The sequence below is a fragment of the Nelumbo lutea genome, chromosome 4 (genome assembly GCF_056320005.1).
Source record: "Nelumbo lutea isolate HS-2025 chromosome 4, American lotus-T2T, whole genome shotgun sequence".
NCBI lineage: Eukaryota > Viridiplantae > Streptophyta > Magnoliopsida > Proteales > Nelumbonaceae > Nelumbo > Nelumbo lutea.
The window spans coordinates 90355415-90377123 of NC_142687.1; the positions used below are offsets into that span (position 1 = coordinate 90355415).

At 38.5% G+C, this 21709-nt stretch overlaps 3 protein-coding genes across 3 annotated transcripts; 2 read left to right on the forward strand and 1 right to left on the reverse strand.

Moving 5' to 3' along the window:
- The first annotated feature begins 5845 nt into the window (after positions 1 to 5845).
- Positions 5846 to 8323, forward strand: RKF3 (receptor-like kinase in in flowers 3). The gene has a single exon (XM_088941818.1). The coding sequence runs from the start codon at positions 6128 to 6130 to the stop codon at positions 8024 to 8026; it is 1899 nt and encodes a 632-aa protein (XP_088797944.1). The 5' UTR covers positions 5846 to 6127; the 3' UTR covers positions 8027 to 8323.
- Positions 8324 to 8408: 85 nt separating this feature from the next.
- LOC148861721 (uncharacterized) lies at positions 8409 to 11351 on the reverse strand. Its single transcript, XM_088985066.1, has 4 exons — positions 11255 to 11351; positions 10923 to 11185; positions 8596 to 8682; positions 8409 to 8420 (listed from the first exon to the last, which is right to left on the reverse strand). Exons 1-4 carry the CDS (start codon positions 11349 to 11351, stop codon positions 8409 to 8411), a joined length of 459 nt encoding a protein of 152 aa, XP_088841192.1.
- An 8673-nt stretch (positions 11352 to 20024) lies between these two features.
- LOC148861722 (uncharacterized) lies at positions 20025 to 20618 on the forward strand. The gene has a single exon (XM_088985067.1). The coding sequence runs from the start codon at positions 20025 to 20027 to the stop codon at positions 20616 to 20618; it is 594 nt and encodes a 197-aa protein (XP_088841193.1).
- The last annotated feature ends 1091 nt before the right edge of the window (positions 20619 to 21709 follow it).

The window sequence follows — 21709 nt, forward strand, 5'->3', positions numbered from 1 at the left end:
AAAAAATCAGTTTTTCTCTTACAAAAAACCCATTTTTGAACTTGTCCCACATTGGATAATTATAAGGTTTGTTTTTCAGTATTTCAACAGGATCTGATTTACACTCCTTAGAATTAGTAGAGGAGAGTATGGGGATTCAATACCATGCAATGAGGCACTTTAGAGGCGCACTTTGCTCGCACCCGCGTGGCTCACGATGGACGGCTCTGGTTTTAGTGCGTCGATGACCGTTGATCACCGTTGATGAGATCAACGGTCACGATTTGATAAGGTGTGATCAAGAGGCACAATTCAAAGTTAACAGTCACCAACTGTTAACTAATTTTTAAACAGTCACAATGTTTGAAATTGTGACTATTCAAGGTGCCTTCTCTAAACCAACACCTACCTTTTCTTCATACCTCTTCACAAATTATTTAAGGAGCATGAATCAGACTCCAAATCACACAATTTCGAAATTCACTCTCTTTCTCTCTCTCTGTCCAGTCTGCTACAGTCTCACAGAAGGTTTCTTTGGAGACTCTTCAACTTTGTTGGTTGCAGATTCTCGCCCAAGGCTTTGTTGTATTCTGGGAACGAATTTGCTTGTAACCCAACAACCAACTCAGTAAAACTAAGTGGGGGCAAATAACGTTCTAAAGACAGTGTCTTCAGACGCGCCTCAGAGCTTCTTCTCCAAAATTACAGTGACCCCTTATTCTCCAACATTGTATTTCTAGATCCAACTAGCTTGGGCAGGCTTGATTTTAGTCAGTCCTATAGTTGCATGACTGGTGTTGATAAATCTCATCTTCAACGCCTCTATCCAATTTCACTCTAAACATTTTGGCCTGGGTCCATTGGTCTTTCCTCCAAGGTCTTTCTTTATTTTTTATTTTTTTTTTCGAAGACTCCCATTCTGATAGCATTCATCATTCATCATTCATCTTGAGGGGATGGAGCCTCGTTCTACCTTGAACTAGAGTCTTGCAACCATCATCTGGCTTGTTTCTTTTATTTTTTTGAGCACTCACAATATTTATTTAATTTATGACCTCTCCATCCATAGCTGATGTAAAGGTGGGCACAAATATTTTCATAGAATACTTTGATATGGCTCTAGACTCCCCCCTTGGGTAGTGGGTATCTCAAGTGGATATCACCATTTGAGTTTTGTAGAGGGCACTTCATTTGCCAAAGGTTTAACCACCGCCACTCCCTTAGTCATGGAGTTGAGTCTTTGCTTCTCAACTAAATTTTGGATACACCCATACTTCCCCAGAAGAGAAACAACTGGAACTAAAGAGGACAAAATATCAAAGAATTCAGATTGATCGATAGTAGAAGGGAATGAAGACCTGAGGAAACCACTTCAAAGAAGTAACAATGATCCAAAACAGGATAACCAAATGCTAAACCACATAAAAGGTGTCTAATCTTACCTCGGCTCCACTAAACAACCTAACCAAGAACACAAAACTAAAACTACAGCTACAACACCTTAAAGCAACACAACAACTACTAGCCCCTAAAGGAAATCTATGTATAAAATACAGGAAACAAAAACAGCCACGTAGCAATGTTTTGTGATGTAAAATTTTTTGGCTAAGTACCTCGTTATTTGACCCGGTGGTGGCGTGCCTTAGTGATGAGCTACTTGGTGGTGAACTGCCTATTGGCGAACTGCTCGGTGGAGAACTGCCTGGGGGCGAACTGCCTGGTGGCGAACTGCCCGGTGGTGAATTGTCTGGTGGCGAACTGCCTACTAGGCGACCGGTGACTTAGAGAATGCTGGAGCTCCCTAGTGCGGCGCAATCCGACTGCCCTCAGCATGAGGTGGTCTTCTTTCCTTTGTAGGCAGCGGGAGTTGAGGGACCTGCGAGAACTTCACCTTTTCCTCCTCTTTGTAGGTGGTGGGAGCTGAGGGACCTGCGAGAACTCCATCTTTTCCTCCTCTTTGTAGGTGGTGGGAGCTGAGGGACCTCCGAGAACTCCATCTTTTCCTCCTCTTTGTAGGCGGCGGGAGATGAAGGACCTCTTGTAGAGAGCTTTGAAGATAATATGAGAGAGCTAGAGAGCAGGGTTACTTCCCTTTTTTCATCCCCCTCCCCTTTGGGTGGTGAGGTCTTTATATACCGGAGTCCTCGCGGGTTAGGTGGGTGAAAAGCCTCCAAACGGTAAGACTCGTCGCATCCTGTCAGAACCGGGGTACAGTGGTGAACTCCTCGAGGTCGTCAGGCTGGCGCTTGTGTCAGGCGGCCAGGTCGGCGCCTGGGCCGGGTTGTCAGGGGGGCACCTGCGTCAGTCGGCGGGTCAGTGTCTAGGCCAGGTCGTCAGGTCGGCGCCTGTGTCAGTCGGCGGGTCAGTATCTAGACCAGGTCGTCAAGCTGGCGCCTATGTCAGTCGGCGGGTCAGTGCCTAGGCCAGGTTTGTCAATGGGTGCCTTATGGGCGGCTTGGCCGGATCATGCGCTAGGCTGGTCTAAATCGGCCAGGTCGTGCAGGCCGCACGCAGCTCGCGCAGGCCGTGCACAGTTCGCGCAGGTATCTATGTGTTCTATCATAGATAGTAAGCTCAAGTATTGTTTGATGTATTATTAGTAAAGTTTATGCATGATATCTATGTGTTTTAAATTCCTGATATTATTGACTGTAATGTATTTCTTTATATCAATTATTAAAATATGCATTTATTATGTGATTATATTTTATCCAATTATTTCAACATTAAATTTAGTGTTATCGATGTATTTGTGTGATTTGTAAGAATTTCACTATTATCTTCAAATGTATACATATTTTTTTAGCTCCAAAATTTATTCCAAGTGGAGGGGCACCCACATAAAATTTTATTAAATAATCTAAAAAATCACAGGAAACAAGGGAGGACATAGGCCACTTTACCCTAGACATAGATACAAAGATCTCTCCCTAACTCTCTCAAACCCTCCACTACACAATGAAAAAAAGAAAAAAAAAAATCAATAATGAATGCAAAGTGATGAAATGTTAATAATATCCTCATGAATAGTTGTCAAAAGGTCTTGGGTAAGGGTATCAATCGTATTTGAAAATCTGATTTTGAATTCGAAATTCGGCACAATCGAATCGAATTCAAATAATTCAAATATCTAATCGGTCGAATTCGGATATCCTATTCATATCAAATAGTTAATCGGATCCAAATTTGGATATGACTTGATTCAATTAGATAAATATCTGAATCCCATCGATTATTTAATTCTTATATATAATATATAAAATATTTAAATGTTTTTATATAATTTATGTATAAAATATTTAAATTATATAAATAATTTATATATTTTATATAAATAAAATATTTATCAATTACCTAAAATAATTAATTGGTTGAATTTGAATCAAATCAAATATTTGAATATATAATCAAATTTAAATTCAAATATTTAATCGAATATTAATTTTCAATATCCGTTAGATATCAAATCAAATTTTCTAATCAGATTGGAATTCGAATTTGATCCACTTACACCCTTAGTCTTGGGGGAGCAAGTAGCAGTAAAAAAACAAAAGAGCTCTCATTTATCCCTTTATTACCCAATAAATCCGCAGAAGTGTACAAGGGCAAGGTGTGAGAGAAAGAAATGTCCATTTGGTTAATCAAGCGTTGGATCCTCTTCATTATACAATAAACAAACCAAGGGGGTGATTGTACCTTTCATGATGCCAATTAAAATTAAATTATCACTTTCAACTTTAATGCTGTGGAAACCATGATCAAAACACGGATGCCATATCTTTCCAGTGTAATTATATTTTTATCCAAGCTTCCTAATACCATATGCAATGTTGACGTTTTGAACTTGGACCAGCCCCTTAGAAAACAAATCTTTTAGTTCGTTCACTATACTATATCTTGTGATTGCTAATAAATATATTTATGTTTTCCTATTCTTTTGGAAAGCAACTTGTCAAGTCGTTATCAGTTAAAGCTTTCAAAAGATGCATATTATTATTATTATTATTATTATTATTTATTTATTATGCTTAAGTGTCCAAATTTATTGCTTATAAGTTTTTAATTTATGGATATGTGTACTTTCTATCATTTTAATTAGATATATTATATATTATTTTTATCAATTTACAAACTTAAATTAACTTTTTCCTTAATCTTTTAGGCTTACGCTTCAACTTTTTGGGCCATTATGCCTTTGACCTTTTAAAACCTTAAACGGGAATTCTATTTATGGTTTAATTTGATTTCTAAAATTCAAAAAAATCAGACCAAATAAAAAATTATGAAATGAGAAATTTTCAGACCAAACCAAACTGTTTTTGAGTTCAGACGAGAGCAATTTGCCAATTTCAATTTCAATTTGATTACAATTTGGGTCGTTAGGATAGTCAAAATCCTAATTGAAAAAGTTGTTGGATCGGTGTTTGGGTTAGGGTTGAAAACTGTGAATTTCAGGTTGAATTAGGGTTGGGAGTTGGGACCTTGCACAACCTGTCCCACCGTAGCTCATGGGTTATTAGAAAAAGGGAGTAAGGCCAACAATGAACCTAGATGAGAATGATCCACCAAGTTGTTTTTGAATGGATGTTTGAATAAAAAATGGTTTTTCATCTTTTAAGCCACACCATCATTCATCATTAATCATATGTTTAATTCAGCGAAAACTATTTCGTGAATTGTGACTGTGACTGTTTTTTTATTTTATTTTGAGAAAAGCCTTCATCATTGATTAATGCCATTGTCTTACCCATTAATAAAAATAAGAATGGCTAAATGTTATCTCAAACAACCCTGATTTCATTCTTCCATTTATAGGCCTGTCATTAAAATATATTTCCATCTTATTACATTTTCAGAATTTTAGTAATGTAATTTTATTATTAGTATAATAATAGTTATCAAGTTACACTAATTATTATAATAAAATTTGTTATTTTCAAAATACTGTAATTACACTAATTTTGAAATAACTGTAATTCCAATAATTAAATTAATTAGTTTTTCAAAATAATTATTATTGGAATTTTGTTGTAGTAATTAAATAGAGTAATCATTATAATAAATGTTTTACTATAGTTACAATTTCTTAAAATTAATTTTATTACACTAACAATTAAATTGTGTTATTTTCCAGAAAAATTACTAGAAATCAATGAATATATACAAAATTTTCAACCAATAATTTCTTTATAAATGTCATTTAAAATTAACTAAAATTTATAAAATTGAAAAATAAATTTAACAATTATAGCTCTAGGAAAGAGTTGGTCAAGCTTGCAAATTGGAAAACAAAATATCATAATTTTGGAAATTTTTGAAGAAGAAAATAAAAATATATATTAATGTAATTTTGGAAAATTTCTTTAAAATGTAGTAAATAATTATTGAAAATTATTGGAATATTTTGGAAATTTGAGAATTTTTATTACATTTGATGGATTTTGGAAAATTATTTAAAAATTGTGTGATTTTCATTTTAAATTATTAAAGATAAATTAGTATTGGTAAAGGAAAGTGTTAATTTGCACCAATAATTACACAAATTATTTCTGTTATTAATATAAATTAGTATAATATTGGAAAATTTTAGAAAAGGAAATTATTAATTAACTTATATTGAAAAATAAAAGATATTAGTGTAAATTTTTAAATAATATATTTAAAAAAGAAAATAAATTATTAATATATTTTAAAAATCAATAATTTAATATATATATCTTTAAAAGTTTATCAAAGCCGACATTTAATATATCATTTTGATCATTTTTACCAGCAAATTAGATATTGGATTTTTCCGTGCATCGCACGGGTCCCACTAGTTATGATATAAAAAAGGGTTAGGGTTTATAAAAAAAAAAACACGAAAGTTCCGTAGTTCCCAGAAGCTGCCCCTGATTTTACAGTTTACAGTGTCAAAGCGGCTGCTGGAGTCGTCAACGATGGGGACTCAGACTGGGCCGACTGGCCCCGTGAACCAACGTCAGAGATTGATCCCAATTCGCAAATGGCCAAATACTCTTGTCACCAAGAAAAAAAGTCAAACTCAAATTTTGATAGTAGTGCTTGTCTGTCAATCGATGGAAAGTAACGAAGATGCAAACTTGCAGACTGCAGTTGGAGAGTTCCGTGAAACCCTAGACCTCTCAAAATGTCCCTCCTCTGCTCCATCTTCTTCTTTCTGGCTCTAGCCCTGGGGTTTTCGGGTCTCGACTCTTCTCTCGTTTTGGGCGGTCGTGTCCCAGAAAGAAGTCTCGCCGACGCTTCATGCCCCTTGAACTTCGATGCTCTCCGGAATCTCGTCCAACGCTCCAAGCGACCTCCGCTTCTCGATACATCCACTCAATGTCGATACATACTCCAAGGAATTCATCTGGTTCAATCCGTCTATCTCCAGACTACTGGGCTCTTCCTCCCTCCCTTGAATGCTTCTGCACCTTGTTGGGATGCCTACCAGTCCTTGGTTAATGATTTCATTCCTAATTTCGACATCCGATCCGCTTGCGGCTTCCAGACCAGCTGGCTTTCTGAAGGTTGTATGAACATCACGTCTCGCTCCCAATTCGAAGCCCTTGTTCCCAATTCCACATTGCAGGACCTCCAGCGCTGGTGCAATCAGCCGCTCGGGAACAGCGCTCCCTGTGCTTCCTGCACGACGAGCTTATCAAGGCTCCAGGCTTCTTACCTACCTGGGCCTGAAGTTGGGAATGTCTCTGACTGTACCGCCTACCCCTTCATCTATGCTGCTGCCATCGTTAACCAGCTTGGACCCACCGACCGAGGTACCGCTATTTGCTTGTTCTCCATTGATTTCTCTGCGGCGGCGGCTTCAAGCAGCGGCAAGAGACGCAAGAGTCTGATTTATGGGGTTGTGATCGGCGGCGGAGTTGGCTTGCTGGGGGCAATATTAGGGTTCTATCTCCTTTGGAGAAGGCGCAAGAGGCGGAGGAGGGAAAAGAAGCGGAAGCTGCTTAGAGCTCAGACGAGTTCCTTCTCGGGGTTGGAGTCGATGAGTGGGAGCACGACCCTGATTAAGTTTACATTTGAGGAAATCAAAAAGGCTACCCGGAATTTCTCTAGGGATAATATAATCGGTAAAGGAGGCTACGGGAATGTCTACAAGGGTAGTCTGCCGGATGGGACGGAGGTCGCAGTGAAGAGATTTAAGAACTGCTCTGCTGCTGGGGATGCAAATTTCGCTCATGAGGTGGAGGTGATTGCGAGTGTTAGGCATGTCAACCTTGTTGCTTTGAGAGGTTACTGCACCGCCACCACCACCTTGGAGGGCCACCAGAGGATAATTGTGTGCGACCTGATGTGCAATGGAAGCCTCCACGATCATCTGTTCGGATCAGTGGAAAAGAAGCTCAGTTGGCCTATCCGTCAGAAGATTGCTCTTGGCACGGCAAGGGGGTTGGCTTACTTGCACTACGGGGCACAGCCGGCCATCATCCACCGGGATATCAAGGCTAGTAATATACTTCTGGACGAGAGGTTTGAGCCCAAAGTGGCTGATTTTGGCCTGGCAAAGTTTGCACCGGACGGCATGACTCACCTGAGCACCAGGGTGGCTGGAACTCTGGGTTATGTCGCCCCTGAGTATGCTCTCTATGGGCAGTTAACAGAGAGAAGTGATGTTTACAGTTTTGGGGTTGTGCTTCTTGAGCTTTTGAGTGGGAAGAAGGCTCTTGTTTCTACTGCTGACCGGCAGACCTCCCTTGTGACGGATTGGGCTTGGTCGTTGGTCAGGAAAGGGAGAGCACTGGATGTTATTGAAGAAGGTATGCCTGAGTTGGGCTCACCGGAAGTCATAGAGAAGTATGTACTGCTAGCTGTTCTGTGTTCTCATCCCCAGTTATATGCCAGGCCAACGATGGATCAGATTGTGAAGATACTGGAAACTGACCTGCCGGTTCCCTCCATCCCAGAACGCCCCATTTCTCTTGTAGCTGAAATTGACGACATTGAGAGATCCATGAGCAGTAGTGGCTCAGGTCCCTTGTCTACTCCTGTTGGCTATCAACCGTATACCTTCGAGAGGGATCATTGACGTTCTGATGTTGAAGTAGAAGAAAACCCCACCACTGTGGTCTGTGGAAATTGCCATGTGAAATGGATGGTCTGATGCCAAGTGATCGATTAAAGTCCCAAGAGTGCCTTTTCCACCTTTGGTATGCCAAAATCATTTCATTTGTTGCTTTATATTTTCTGGTTCCTGAAATTGGGGACCTGTTTAGTGATTACTTTTGTAAAGATAAAAAGCTCTGATTCTTATGAATTATAAGCAAACAGGGGAATGTATATTATTTATGTACATCTTCATACTCCAAGGTCCTCTTTTCTATTATCCGATCTGTATGTGGGATTTTGCAGCTTGGACACCATTGCCATGTCAAATGTTTTAGAGGACTAAAATCAAACTTTATGCTGTCTTATGTTGCAATCTGCGTTTCATATGGAAGATATAGCATAAAAGATTCACAAGTAAGTCCATTGTACTGTTTGTGGAAACAAATTCAAGTGGGGATGCCATGATTCGAAGAGCAAATGCTTTTATAACAGTTTCCTGACAGGGTATGCTCTTTTGATCTTGGATTATTTATTGCAAGGCAAACAGACCTGTACAGCTTCAAGCTTGCTACTGTTTGTGGAAGCTGCTTTCTCTCTTTGCTTCAGTGACCCCATTTTCCCTATTCTCTCTGAAACCTTCATTGTCAAGCGAAAAATGTAGTCTATAGTTTTCAGCTTCTTTGAAGTTGTTAGGAGTGGCGATGTTGCTAAAATAACTATTCTTACGTTCTTCCCCTATTAATTCTCATGTTGACTGGTCCAAGTGTTGATTGAAATTGGCAGAGCTGTTTAAATCTGGACAAAAGAATGCCGTTTTCCTTTCTCAGAGTACCTATTGTTCTTAAATTTCGATTTGCTTCCCTCTTAATTGGACTATCTCAGTTCATTCAAATTTATCATTCTTCATTCTGTGGTGCTCTGTTTTGATGTTTTGTGAAAGCATGAAAGATTTTGGGTGGAAATTTTATAGAATGGATTTGGCTTATGGTATCCAATTAGCTATATGTACACTGAGTGAAGGTTGGTTCAATCGGAGCAATGGTGCTTGAGAATCTCAAAAAATTAGATACTCATGTGATAACTGATAAGTGAAGAAATTACGGCGGTTCTATGACTGAGTTTGTTAATGGTGTGCTCTACCAACTACCAAGGTAAAGATAAGTTGTTGAGCTTGTCATCTTGAAAGTTGAGAATTTTTTGGTTAATCATGAGGAATTAGAGGATTCTGTATGCGCGAATCTTGTTTTTTGTTGAATATTGCTTAGATTTCTGGGTGTCCTGATCGCCTATGTTGATGTTACTAAATAATCTTTGAGACGTATTGACAAATTTCTGCCAACCAATATAGACTTTGGTTAGATGGTTTCATTTCAAACCGGAATTCTTAGTGAGATTTTTATTAGCTTACAGGAGTGTGAACTAATTGTGAAAGCTTCAAAGGTACCCAATTCAAGGGAAAAGACCTTGTTGTTCCATTTGAATCGCCACTGCATCTAGACTATTGGGATATAAGGTGGGCATACTCGTACAAGAGAGCCATCACTCCACCTCATGGTCATTCATAGTAGGAGTAGGATGGTGTGTGGTTCTGTTGTCATTTATCTGAAAAATGGCGTTACTTCATTTATCAAATAAATGTTTGTTTCGGTTTGTATAAGAGCCCTCAATGGCGCCGTTTTATAATGTATCTTGACAGGTGAGGTCAAATCTTTGATGATGAGGTATTGTCAAAATCAGGGCTATATTATTATGATGCACACGTAGATAGATGAGTGGGCTTTTGGGAGATCCCATCAGTCTCGTTTTCAATAACTTCAGCCCCCGCGAAGGTCCCACAACACATCCCCGCCGTGTATCAGGAACATCTCAACGTAGCGTTCTTAATACACGACAGGGATGTGCTATAAGACATTGTGGGGGCTGAATTGATCTCAACCTAGCGTAACAAAGGAAAAGTAAAAGGAAAAGGTGCATTCCCCAAACGTGTGATGTGATACCCCATTCAGTCAATGCCTTGTCGACAACACAAGTGGTCATTGGCAAGTCATCCCAATTCCCAAGTACAAAATTAACAAAATACATCTCTAATTTCTGCATCATCAAAACCTAAACTCGATTCCATCACGAGTTCACGACATGGGCTGCTGCGGACAATCTTGAATTCTTGATAGCTGCTCCACTTGGATGAGGCCAACCGAATACCAAAACCCGGCTGCTGCCCTTTGGGCTTGAGTTTAGCCTTTCAGGCAACCCAACCAAGACTGACATGTTGCGAACGACCAAACACTTGAAACATGGTCAGAAGACTCGGAATAAAGCCCCCTTCAAGTTTCAACTAACCGTTGGAACGGCAAATCAGGTAGAAAAAACTTAGTATTGACTTGACATAGTAATTGAAGAGAAAATTCGGTCAGGTAACTATCAATTCTTGAGGCCTTCATAGTCATCGGGATATTGGTAGCCTTCACACTAGGGCCCGTCTGTTCATTTTCACTAAGCTGACCTGAGTAAGCAAGTTTATCCGGGCCAAAGTTGCCCGACAAAGTTTGTTGCCTGCGTCACTGTGTGTTTACATTTACTCAAGTATAGAGAGAGGCGGGAGGGGATTAGCGTTTTTGGTGGTCGCTTACCTGGATAACTAATACTTTTAGGAAAATGCACTTTCTGTAGGACCCAGTATGGTGGCATAAGAGCATGGAGGGTTATAGCAAGGTTTTTAAAAACCAACCAGAAACAGAACCGGCCAGCGGACCGGTTTCCAATTAAGCGGTTCAATCGTTCAGGTTGAATGGTTTGACCCGTAACATCATAAATAAATCAAAAATAAAATATATATTTATAAATGAAAATCTGCAAATGAGAAATAATTGAGAAACAGGGGCTTCATATCGGTCAAAAGAATCAGTTGATTCTCTGAGGTCCAGGGATCGATCACCATCGCTAGCAAAAGTTTCGGATGTACCTGAAGAAGAATCGACGCCGTCGTCCCCTCCTAGAATCTGACCATTGGAACCAACACCATCCACCACAGTGGCAGCCTGGTCATCGGCAACAATGGCATCCACCTTCTCTTGCAAAGCAATAGCCTTTCTGATAACCTTCTTCCGACACTCCCTAACCCTAGAATCAATGCCTCGGACTGAATCCAGTCAAAAAAGCAAAGCCATTAGAGTCTCATTCACTCTCAACTGCTCCTTCGCATTCGTACAAATCAAATCCACTGCCTCCCTCCTCGAAATCCGCTGTTCAACTTCATCTACCTCTTTCTTAATCTCAACAATTTTCTTCACGCTCTTTCTAACCATGAATCCCCAAAAACAACTCTGAATCTTCAAAGCATCAGCCGGTCATTTCTCCTCCGACACGAAACGAATCGGAATAGAGATGACGTCTATAGACGGGAACTTCATGTGATGCCGAACGGGGATGATGCGGGGATTCGACGAGTAGTAGCGAGGGTGAGTTCGTTTTTGTTCTAACCCTAACGTAAGGCTGGAATCGGGGGACTGGGAACACGAATAGCATTTTTTTTAAATGAGCGAAAATGAATTTTGCTACCCGTGAACTGTTACCCGACTCGACGGTTTAATGGTTCGATCGCCCGAGTCAGCAGTTTTTTGACTTTTTCAATGTTTTTTTTAATAAATAACGGTTTACAGTATAACCGGACCTAGGGGCTGAACGGTTACCGGTTTTTCCGGTCCGGTTTTGAAAACCATGGGTTATAGTCAATTACCCCACCCGGTTGGCCAACTTACTCCAACGAGTGGCATAAGAGCATGAAGGGTTATAGTCAATTAGCCGGTAGACCAACTTATTCCTACGAGATACCGACAAACAAACGGGAATCAGGTATTTTAAGGCAAACACTGCTTTTAACCGGTAATTTCAAATTTCAAATACTGTAAGCAATATAATTATTCAGTATATTCACTTATTATTTTCCTTTTTAACAAAATCATTTAAAGCAAGCAAAATGAATGAATTGATGATACAACTCTATTCACTTGCAGGTAAAGTCCCATATATTGTTCTAATTTTCACCAGAGTCCCCTAGATGATTGAAATAAGCTATATATCATATCAACATGATTAAAAACCTTGTTTCTCTGCCCCTGAAAATTAGTTAAATAATAAAGTGTAGGAGAAGGAGATCCCACCCACTAAATAATAAATAAGGCCGACTGCACTTTATGGGCAACTACCCCGAGTGAGGCTGCATGGGCTACACTATGGGCCAAAGAGTTTACACTACGGCCCACATGCAAAAAACTTTACTCCCCCTACACATCTGGGTCTGGGTCAGCTGTTGGGTGTCATTGAAACTTGACAGTGTTGTGTAAGAGTGGAAACTGGAAACTTAGAATGAATAGAATGGATAGAAATGGACAGAATGAGAAAATTGCTTACCACGAGTCTGATGCGATTATCACCAGGTCATACCCCAGCCTCTGGGACATCCGAATCCGAGGCAAACTGCTCTTAGCTCCGCATCAACCACCGAGTAACAGCCAGCATTCACGGTGCACCCTGCCCCTGCCATCAAGCACTGTGATTTCAGATCCAGATCCACTAAACCCACTCACAGATCCAATATACCCGACCCCTGCCATCAAGCACTGTGATTTTCCCAACACTTTTGTGATAATTATTTGGCGCAAGAGTTTCCAGATTCCGTAGGCAGATTTCACCCTGAACTTGCCATTAGAAGTAAGCCTCCAAATCATTTTGTCTTCCATAGGAATATACAAGGAAGAATAATAGGCTTGACCCTCTACCAAGCCAACCTTGGCACCAAAGAATGAATCAGTCGTTCATTCCAATAGTTTTTATCATTAACAATACAGTCATTGACCATAAGATGTAATTCTCAATGTAATCTTGTTGGTCCATCTCATTGATAAGAGGGGTGTTATCGGCTCAAACAACAGTCCAAAAGTTTGTCTTTTTTCCATCACCAATGATCCAACTAATACCCCTCTTAATCACATTCCTCGTAGAGAGGATACCTCTCCAAGCCTAAGCCTAAGAAATACCCTTTCTAACATTTGTAGTTTACATATTTTGTCTTTTGAGATGTTTATTTGATGCTACCACTCTCACCCACAAATTTTCTTGATTTGTCAAAATATGCCAGCCCAATTTTGCAAAACAGGCATTTTTCATCTATTTGAAAAATTTTATCTTAAGGCCGCCCCAATCAAACACATTATAGTTGATCAGGCAAATTGGTTTTCTTTTGTTTGACTCGGACCAAATAAAGTTTCTATGGGTCTTATCAAGCTCGTCAATCACCTTCCTGAGAATTTTGAAAAGATGTCATAATGAATTGATGTATCATGTCAGTGGTAGAATTGAGGGAATTCATTTTCCACCTAACCAGTTTCCTCTCCATCATCTCCTTGAAATTTTTGAAAATTTCTTTAGACACTCACTCTACCATCAATAAGAATAAGAGGAGAGGAGCACCCAAGTATAAGTCCTTTTTGAATTCAAGCCTCTTGGTTAGGGCTTGAATGTTCTTAGAAAAACATAGCACAAACTTTGAAAAATTAGGACATTGCCCTGATGCTTTGGAAAAAGTATCTAGAATCTCTTTGATTTTAAGGCACGCATTTATACAAGTGTTAGCAAACTGAAGGATAAGAATGATAGGATCTCCATGAGATACTTTATATCCCATCAAATTTTCCCCAGAAATAGATTCCTTTTCAAGCCTCTTGGAGAAGGCTTCCACACACAAAACAAAAACATATAGCGAAAGAGTATCCCCCTCTCTAATACTCTAATGCCTCTAATGGGATAAAACTCTCTAATAGGAGAGCTATTAATCAAATTTTGAAAAAAAAAAAAAGTGTTCTGATGCTCTCTATAACCCACTTAATCCATTGGGTATGGAATTCAAATTTGGCCAACACCCTCTCAATAGAATATCATTTTAGCATATCATAAGCTTTCTCCATATCAATGAGAATATTGCCAATGATATGTTTATTTGGCACATAAGCACTCTAAAATAGGAATATAATATTATCTAAGCAAGGTTTGAAACGATTCACCAAGATTAACGGCGGTTTGAAAACCATTTCCCAAACATTAATCAGTACCACCTGTAAAATTTTATCTTTATTCCACTCATGGTTCTCTTCATCTATGTGGTGCTTGATGGTAAGATCTTTCTTCTCTTTGGGTTCGGGCTACTAACTCACCAATTAGTCTCTCACCAACCCATTTTTCTTCTCAAAATTTAGTTGTTTCTCCCTTTTCAATATTATACAGATTAGACATTTTTCTTTTTTTAATATTTCTCTTTTGTTTTAGAATTCCTCACCATACCCAGGAATTATTCTTCATTAGTTCAACCCCAAAAGGAATTTTTATTTAGGTATTTCTTTTAATTATTTTAACTCAAAAGTTGTTCCATTGGATTAAAATCTTCTAACCAAGTTTTGCCACACTAACCTCAATTTACCTATTCGAGATTTTTCATTCTCCATCCTCCATTTTCTTATTCATATAACCCTTATTCCAATGTAACATATGGAAAGTTTTTTTTCTCATTTTTATTTCATAGGAATTGTCTTTGCTTTTTATCTATACTTTCCGTTACTTTTTTTTTTTTTTTTAATTTAAATATCTATACGTTGTATGTGTTTGGATCCATGCGCGTTTATAGCTAGGGCATTTATTTGCACTTCTTCACTTTAAACGTTGATTTATACTTTTTCATTTTCAACGTTTTTTACTTTAAATGTTTCCTACTTTTGTTGTTTGGTTGAACTTCACTTTAAATGTTTTTTACTTTCCACATCAGATTAATACCCATTAAAGTGTTCCACATCAGCATTTGGTTTCAATAAAACGTTGGGCCATTGGAGAGAATTAGAATTTAACGTTTTCCCAAATATCCCATGCACAAAATCAAAGTATTTAAGTTTTTTACCATTTATTTGATAGAGTTAAACCAAACAATTGTTTCATTTTCCTTCGTCTATAATAAATGCCAATACCTATATAGTGCTGATGTGGCAGGTTTTTTTCAATAAACATCAATGAAACCAAACATCCCCTATTTCTGACCCATTCAATCTGATCCGAACAGTTTAGCTGCTGATTCCAACCTAAAACAAAAAAGGTTCAACCTTTAAGTCAGTTTTTCAAACACTGAAAAAATATTGAGAGAGAGAGAGGTCCATATGTAATGTACCTAGCTTAGGCCAGGAGCTATGCCTTGTCGTTTACCCCCGGCCGGTCCCCCAAATACAAATCTCCTACTCCTGCAGATTCATCCATGCTTTGTTGTGCAGATTTTGGACATCATGGTCCATCTCTCTCTCTCTTTGTTGAAAGGTTTCTGGCTTTCTGCTTTTCTTGATTAAAGGACCTCTTCAAGGGCAGCCCGTCGGCTCAGCTTTACACTTTTTCGGGCTTGGGTTTGTCCATTCAAAATTTGGCAAAAGTTCAGCTGACCCAGCTCATGTTGGCTGGTTGGGATCAAAATGAAACCCTCCAACTCTGTAAGGGCTGAAGAAAACAAGAGCTATTGCTGATATTACGTACAATTAGGCCCGTCAATGATAACCAAAAATCTATAGATCTATGATTCAATTATTTTGAATTTGGATATATTTATCTAATCGGATCATAGTATTTATAGATTTTAATATATAAGTTTTTTTAATTATATTTAAAATTATAAAAAAGTATTTTTATATATTATGTTATATATGAATATATATATATATATATATATATATATATATATATATATTACATTAATCTATTATGTATAAAAGTTGAAAAGTAATTAACTTTTTTAGTTTTTTGTCTTTAAAAAAATTAAAATAGAGGCAGATTAAATCTAAATCTGATCTGAGTTCTTTAGGATTTGAATTTGAATCCAAAGCCTTCAAATCCAATTATAGGATTTCGGATCATATTCAGATTCAAATTTTCAATAATCAGATGATCAGAATTGGATATCATCAAGGCATTAGATGACCAGAATTGTGATGTCTCGTTAGAATTTAGAAATAACAAGACGGTCCCTATTCCTTGGACCATGGTGATTAACCCCGGCCATTTAGCCGAAGATTTGATCCGAGTGTGAACAGTTATGACTCATCATGATCATTTAGGCTATGTTTGGTTTAAAGGAAAAAGTAGGAAAATGTATACAAGGTTTTCTTACCTTTTCCTTCCTTTCCCTATTTTTTCCTCCAAACCAAACACAGCCTTAAATAATTGGACTGCCTTTGAATATTAGAATTCTTTATACTGTGAAAGTTAGACAGATGGAACCTAGCCCAAATAGTTCTGGAATCTCAACATACATATAAAGGCTAAAGCTTTTTAACATTCTTATTCTCTCAAGAAATTGAGGCCTGATTTGTTCTCTTGTTTTAATCATTACATTTTATATATCAAATAAATGCTCGCAAAAACGAATCAGGATATATAAATATCTCGGTTTGACTTTTGTATCACAAACAAACATAGCCTAAAGTAGATGTTTTGCTTCCCTCTCCGGTGATAAACAATAAGAAAAAAGAGGATAGGAGAGAGAGAGAATTATTACTTGCTTCCTTACAATTAGATCTGTTCATGGGCCAGGCCAGGCCGGACCAGGCTTTCACTCAGTATTAACAGATTTTTCTAAGGCTCGAGCCCGAGCCCGATTCGACTAAAAAGCTTGAAGCCCAGGTCTAGGCCCGAGCCCAAAATTGAGTCTACACTATTACTACTGCTGAAGCGGCTGAATAGAGAGAGAGAGAGAGAGAGAGAGAGAGAGAGAGAGAGAGAATTTATAAAAAAAATAAAAATTATATATTAAATTATAAATATATATTTCATTAAATATTACATTATTTATATATTTTATAAAATATATAATATTGAATCGGGCCGGGCTGGGCTTGGACCAAACTTTTTTGACAAATTCCAGGTCCGGCCTGAAATACAATCGGACTTACTGCATTAGGCACGTGGGCCTAATTACATGATCTGGCCTGACCGAAATGCGGGCCAGGCCATCACCCTACCCGACCCATGAACAAGCCTACTTACAATCAAAAGATCTTAGACCCCGGGCTTGCTTTACAAAAGTTTTTCAAATTCCTTCCCTCTCCTCCTTTTCAGTCTTCTCTCCGTGGGCCGATAATAGTATTAAAACAATAAGAGAGAGAGAGACTCTGGGGTTTTCCCTATTGTTTACTTTATTATAGGCACCTTTACTTATAGATTAGGTCCCAGTTAGCTAAAGTGGATGTACGTGGTCCATCCATATCTCCTTTTAAGGTTGAATAGAAAGAAAAGCAATTTGCAAACAACTTGCAATTTTGTGTTAGATGGAATTAATATTGTAAGCTTTGTTTGTCCATGTTTAGGTACGTATAAGTAGAGCTTCGGGCTTATAAAACAATATAATTGGGATTGCATGTCTCACCTCAAGTAACTTCATTTAAAAGTTAACTCAGCAACAGCTCATCAAACATCGCATTCCACCTTTTTTTTTTTTTTTTTTCTCTGTCTCTGTCTCTGGTTTTGTTTAGAAATACAATATTAAAACTTTCACTACCTTCAATCATTTCACATGAGAAACAGGGTACCTGATAAGGTTGGGCAACCAAACCTATTGAATTCAACACCCGATTTGGGTGACTTCGGGTTGGTTAAAATGGTCTCTCTCTTTTTTTTTTTTGGATTATTTTAAAATGCATGGGTGGGAGTGTAAATGAAAAGAATGTAAATTCTGTTATAATTTTATTTTCTTTTATTTGTATTGTAATGAAGCAAAACAAGGTAAATTTTTTAAACAAATAATAAATCAGAATTTGCATTAAAATCATTTGTACTTTCACAATTTTGCATCGATTCAAATAGGTTTGTACTATAACCAATCACACATCGTGTTGATGAGGGACAAAGTTATGGTGATTTTACAAATACTTGTGCTATTTTGGGGAATATTTGTCTTTAAATTTTAGATAATTAATTGACTAACGGTAAAACCTGTACCCAATCAACCCATATTATAAAAATGATAACCAATCACTAATTATTTATCAGATTCACAGAGGAATTTTAATTGGTCAAAGCCCTTATACCCGAGGTCGATCAGGTTACCCGATCCAACCCGATCCGCCCAAGTTGCACCCTTAACACAGGAATAGTCTAGCATGGACATTGAATATGTCCAAATAGCCAATCATTTGATCTAGGTCGCTTCACAAGGTGAAGATTCAAGAAATAGTCTCAAGTATTTGGCCATGCCAACTGTTTACAACCCAGGAAACACCACTGGTTTGTCTGATGCTCCTGTTGGTTTGAACAAACTCTACCAGTGATCCCAACAAATCCCTTTTCTCCACACCCCTGGTTTTTCTTTTCCTTTATAATATATATATACCTACCAAAATATTTATATTTTAACAATTAAATATAAAAGGTAATACATTATACATGCAGTGCTCACTGCCCTGCCTATCCTTACCAACCAATAATTTTGCACAAAAAAGACCAGAATAATTATAATAATTAGCATCTTTTAATTTTTTCTAATGTTGGATTTAGTGGCCGTGCAAATTTATTTTCACTAATACAAAATTAAGATAGTGAAAATGATTAAGGCTCAAATTCTATTTTTTTCCAAAATTTACTTTACTTTATTTGATTGGAAATAATAAGGCCAAACACAGGATAAAATAAGATCTGAAATAAATTTAAAACAAAATTTGTACTAATGCAAATAAAATTGCATTGCAACCAAATAGGTGACAGGAATGCAGTATAAACGTCTATAACTTACGAAAGCTTTATTCCTCCTTATCTTGCCATTCCTATTTTAGACGAAAATTCTCAATAATTTTAATTTTTCTAAATAAAAACAAAAACAGTTGAAACACCACCCATATAATCAAATTAGTTTATATTATATTTATTTTTCTTCGTTGAAAATATTGAAATTCAAGTATGATAACGAAAAGACATGATACCCGAAAAACTTATAACAAATATAAAGTGGGTTTTAGACAAAATTTCGAAGGTTTTGATCGGCCAAAGCCTTTTTCGTTATCATGCATTTCCGGGCAATGCATCAATTCGAACAGAGTCAAATTTGGGCGAACGCGAGGCGTGTCAAATTAAAAGAGGCGATCAAAATTGAGTCAAGATCAAGGGCAACAGCGTGTAATCATACGTCCGTCCGATATACTGTTGCGCGTGATTCGATCTGGATCGTCCAAGTGTACGATTTGAGAGCATTAACCATGTAGGCCATGTTTTAGCATTTCCACACTTGAGTCGAGCTGTCGAGTCGAGTCAGACTCTTTCATCGGGTTCCGGGCACATTTCCACTGACTAGAAGACAAAAATAACGGCAGGGACATTGACGCCGTCACCAGAATTGAAAAAAACGGGCTTTTAACAAACGAAGGCAGGGGAACGAATTAACGTTTTCCGTCAACAATAAATACGTAGGACCAATGAAGCAAGAGGGTGGGTGGCAGCGCGTGGAAAAAGACGCACACGAAGACCCAGGCAGGTCAGCCAAATGTCCATCCCCGATCGCAATCGCAATCAAATGAGGCGGCCTCGGGCCCCACTCTCTCTCTCTTTCTCCTCTTTCTCTCTCCATTGAGAAATGAGTGAGAGAGAACAGAGAAGGCCGGTGCATACGATGCAGAGCCAACCACCTCCCCTCTCTCTCTCTATAAAGACCTCGAAACCACGCAAAAACTCGAACAGCAGAGCAGGAAAAGAAAAGAAGGAAAAACAAAAATAAAAATATTCCTCCCGGCAAGGAGGAAGAAGTAGGGTGGAGAGATTACGAAGCTACGACGAAGAAACCCCTCTCTTTCTTTGCTTCTTCTTCTCTTTATATTGCCTGATATTTTTGTACACTGACGTCGTATCAGAATTTCTTGGTTTTCTTTTGTTCTCTTTTTGTTTCGTTTCTTAATTACGAGAATTACTACCAGATGGGGACGGAGATTTTACGCCCTCAAGACTGTTTAATCGAACGCATGGGAGTATGTCCGGTGGCCTTGCCTTGCCGTAAGCCTTACGCCGGTAACTCCAGATCTTGCCGGAGACAGGCCATCCGGCCTGAACCTAGAAAACGCTTCCCCCAAGCAGAGCCCTCGATTTCAAAGAAATCGACCGCAAGCTCTGATGATTCGAGACCGTCGTCCTCGTCCTCGTCCTCGTCGTCGAAGGGTTTGGTTATGGGACAGGTGACCATCTTAAAACGTGGCGAGACTCTTGAATCCAAGAGAAGGAACGAATATTCCGCTAACAAGACCGTAGTTTCGAGAGGGGATTTGGTTGTGCGTGGCACGCAGCGGTTGGGACCGGAGCCAGAAATGATCTCTAAGCAGATCTGGATCGGGGACCTGAAATCGGTTTTGCCTCCTGCTGCAGTGCGGTCCGATGTGTACGCCGGATCTGTGTGTTCACTCTCCCCTTCTCCCAGTGCTCTTCCGTTACCAAATTTTTCGAAGAAAAAAGACGGCCCTGCGATCGTCGACGATTCGGCAACAAAAGATCTGAGGCGTCTGCTTCGACTTGATTAATTAACTTATTGTCACAGGATTAAACAGGCATCTAGATCTGGACCTGGATCTAAGTTCGTGATATGGATCAAGATCAAGATACACTTTCTCCGTTTCGTCTTGATCTTGTCTCTCATGTTCTTCAGATCTGTGACTTCTCGTGCTTTTTTTTAAACGGGACGAGGATTTGAAATGTGAGGGCAAAAGTCAGAGCGAAGCAGAGATGGTATAATCTACCACGTTACCTTACTATCTATATATAGCTTAATCTCCTTGAGGAGTGATGGATTAGCGTTAGGGTTTGTTCTGGGGCAGAAAAAGCTGGGATGTATTTTCTTGAATTTATAGATTTTTTTTTTCCTTCTTTTTCCAGTTAGGGGAGAGGATATGAGATGTGAATCTTCTGCTCTGCTGTTAGGGTATGTAAGTAAACCCCGTCCACCACCTCCTCCGCCTCGTCCTTCGTCTGCTGTATTATAATGAAAAGGGGGGAAGAAATTTGCAGGTTAATTGCTGGTTTCTCTTCCCCTTGTGTGCACTCAGTGGTTTTAATGGGTTAATCCTCGAGTCTGTAATGTCTGACAGAATGGTTTTAGTAGTTTTCTATTCTTTTGTCCTTTGTAATCTCAACTTGTATAAAGAGGATGGAGGAAGCATCTGATAGGGTGTTAGAAGGTAGGAAACCAAGTTGTAATAATGAAATTTTAGAATATGGTTGTTGCCATGGTTTGCCTGCTTATTTTCATTTATCTCTTCTTTTTGGTTTATCAGTTCTCTAACAGAGGGGATGGCTTTGCCTCGAGATTTGAGAACAAAATTGATTACTCCTGAATCTGAGACGAGTAGGAAGCTAGGTGATCGTAGATGAGTTGGGTGGACTCTTTCAGGGTTGCCAAGAATGATTTCTTTACAGATGAGTTGGGTGGACTCTGGATCTCCTGCTCACAAGAACTCTGCCCACTTTATTACTTGCATTTGCGACGAAAACCGAAGACTCTCTTACCGTTTAAAACTGCTAAACTATCAAGTTATGCCTTCTTTCTGATTAAGGCCATGATAAAAACTCAAAAACAGTCAAAAGGGAATATTTTCTGATAGCTCTGAAGAAATTT

Bases quoted from the DNA above. Each gene is read 5' to 3' on its own strand.
- RKF3 (XM_088941818.1), top strand. From the start codon at position 6,128: ATGTCCCTCCTCTGCTCCATCTTCTTCTTTCTGGCTCTAGCCCTGGGG.
- LOC148861721 (XM_088985066.1), bottom strand. From the start codon at position 11,351: ATGGTTAGAAAGAGCGTGAAGAAAATTGTTGAGATTAAGAAAGAGGTA. The intron at 11,186-11,254 runs GTACGAATGCGA...GACTGGATTCAG, and splicing joins GGAGGCAGTGGATTTGATTT to TCCGAGGCATTGATTCTAGG. The intron at 8,683-10,922 runs GTTTCTCAATTA...TTGACAATGAAG, and splicing joins TTGACCGATATGAAGCCCCT to GTTTCAGAGAGAATAGGGAA.
- LOC148861722 (XM_088985067.1), top strand. From the start codon at position 20,025: ATGGGGACGGAGATTTTACGCCCTCAAGACTGTTTAATCGAACGCATG.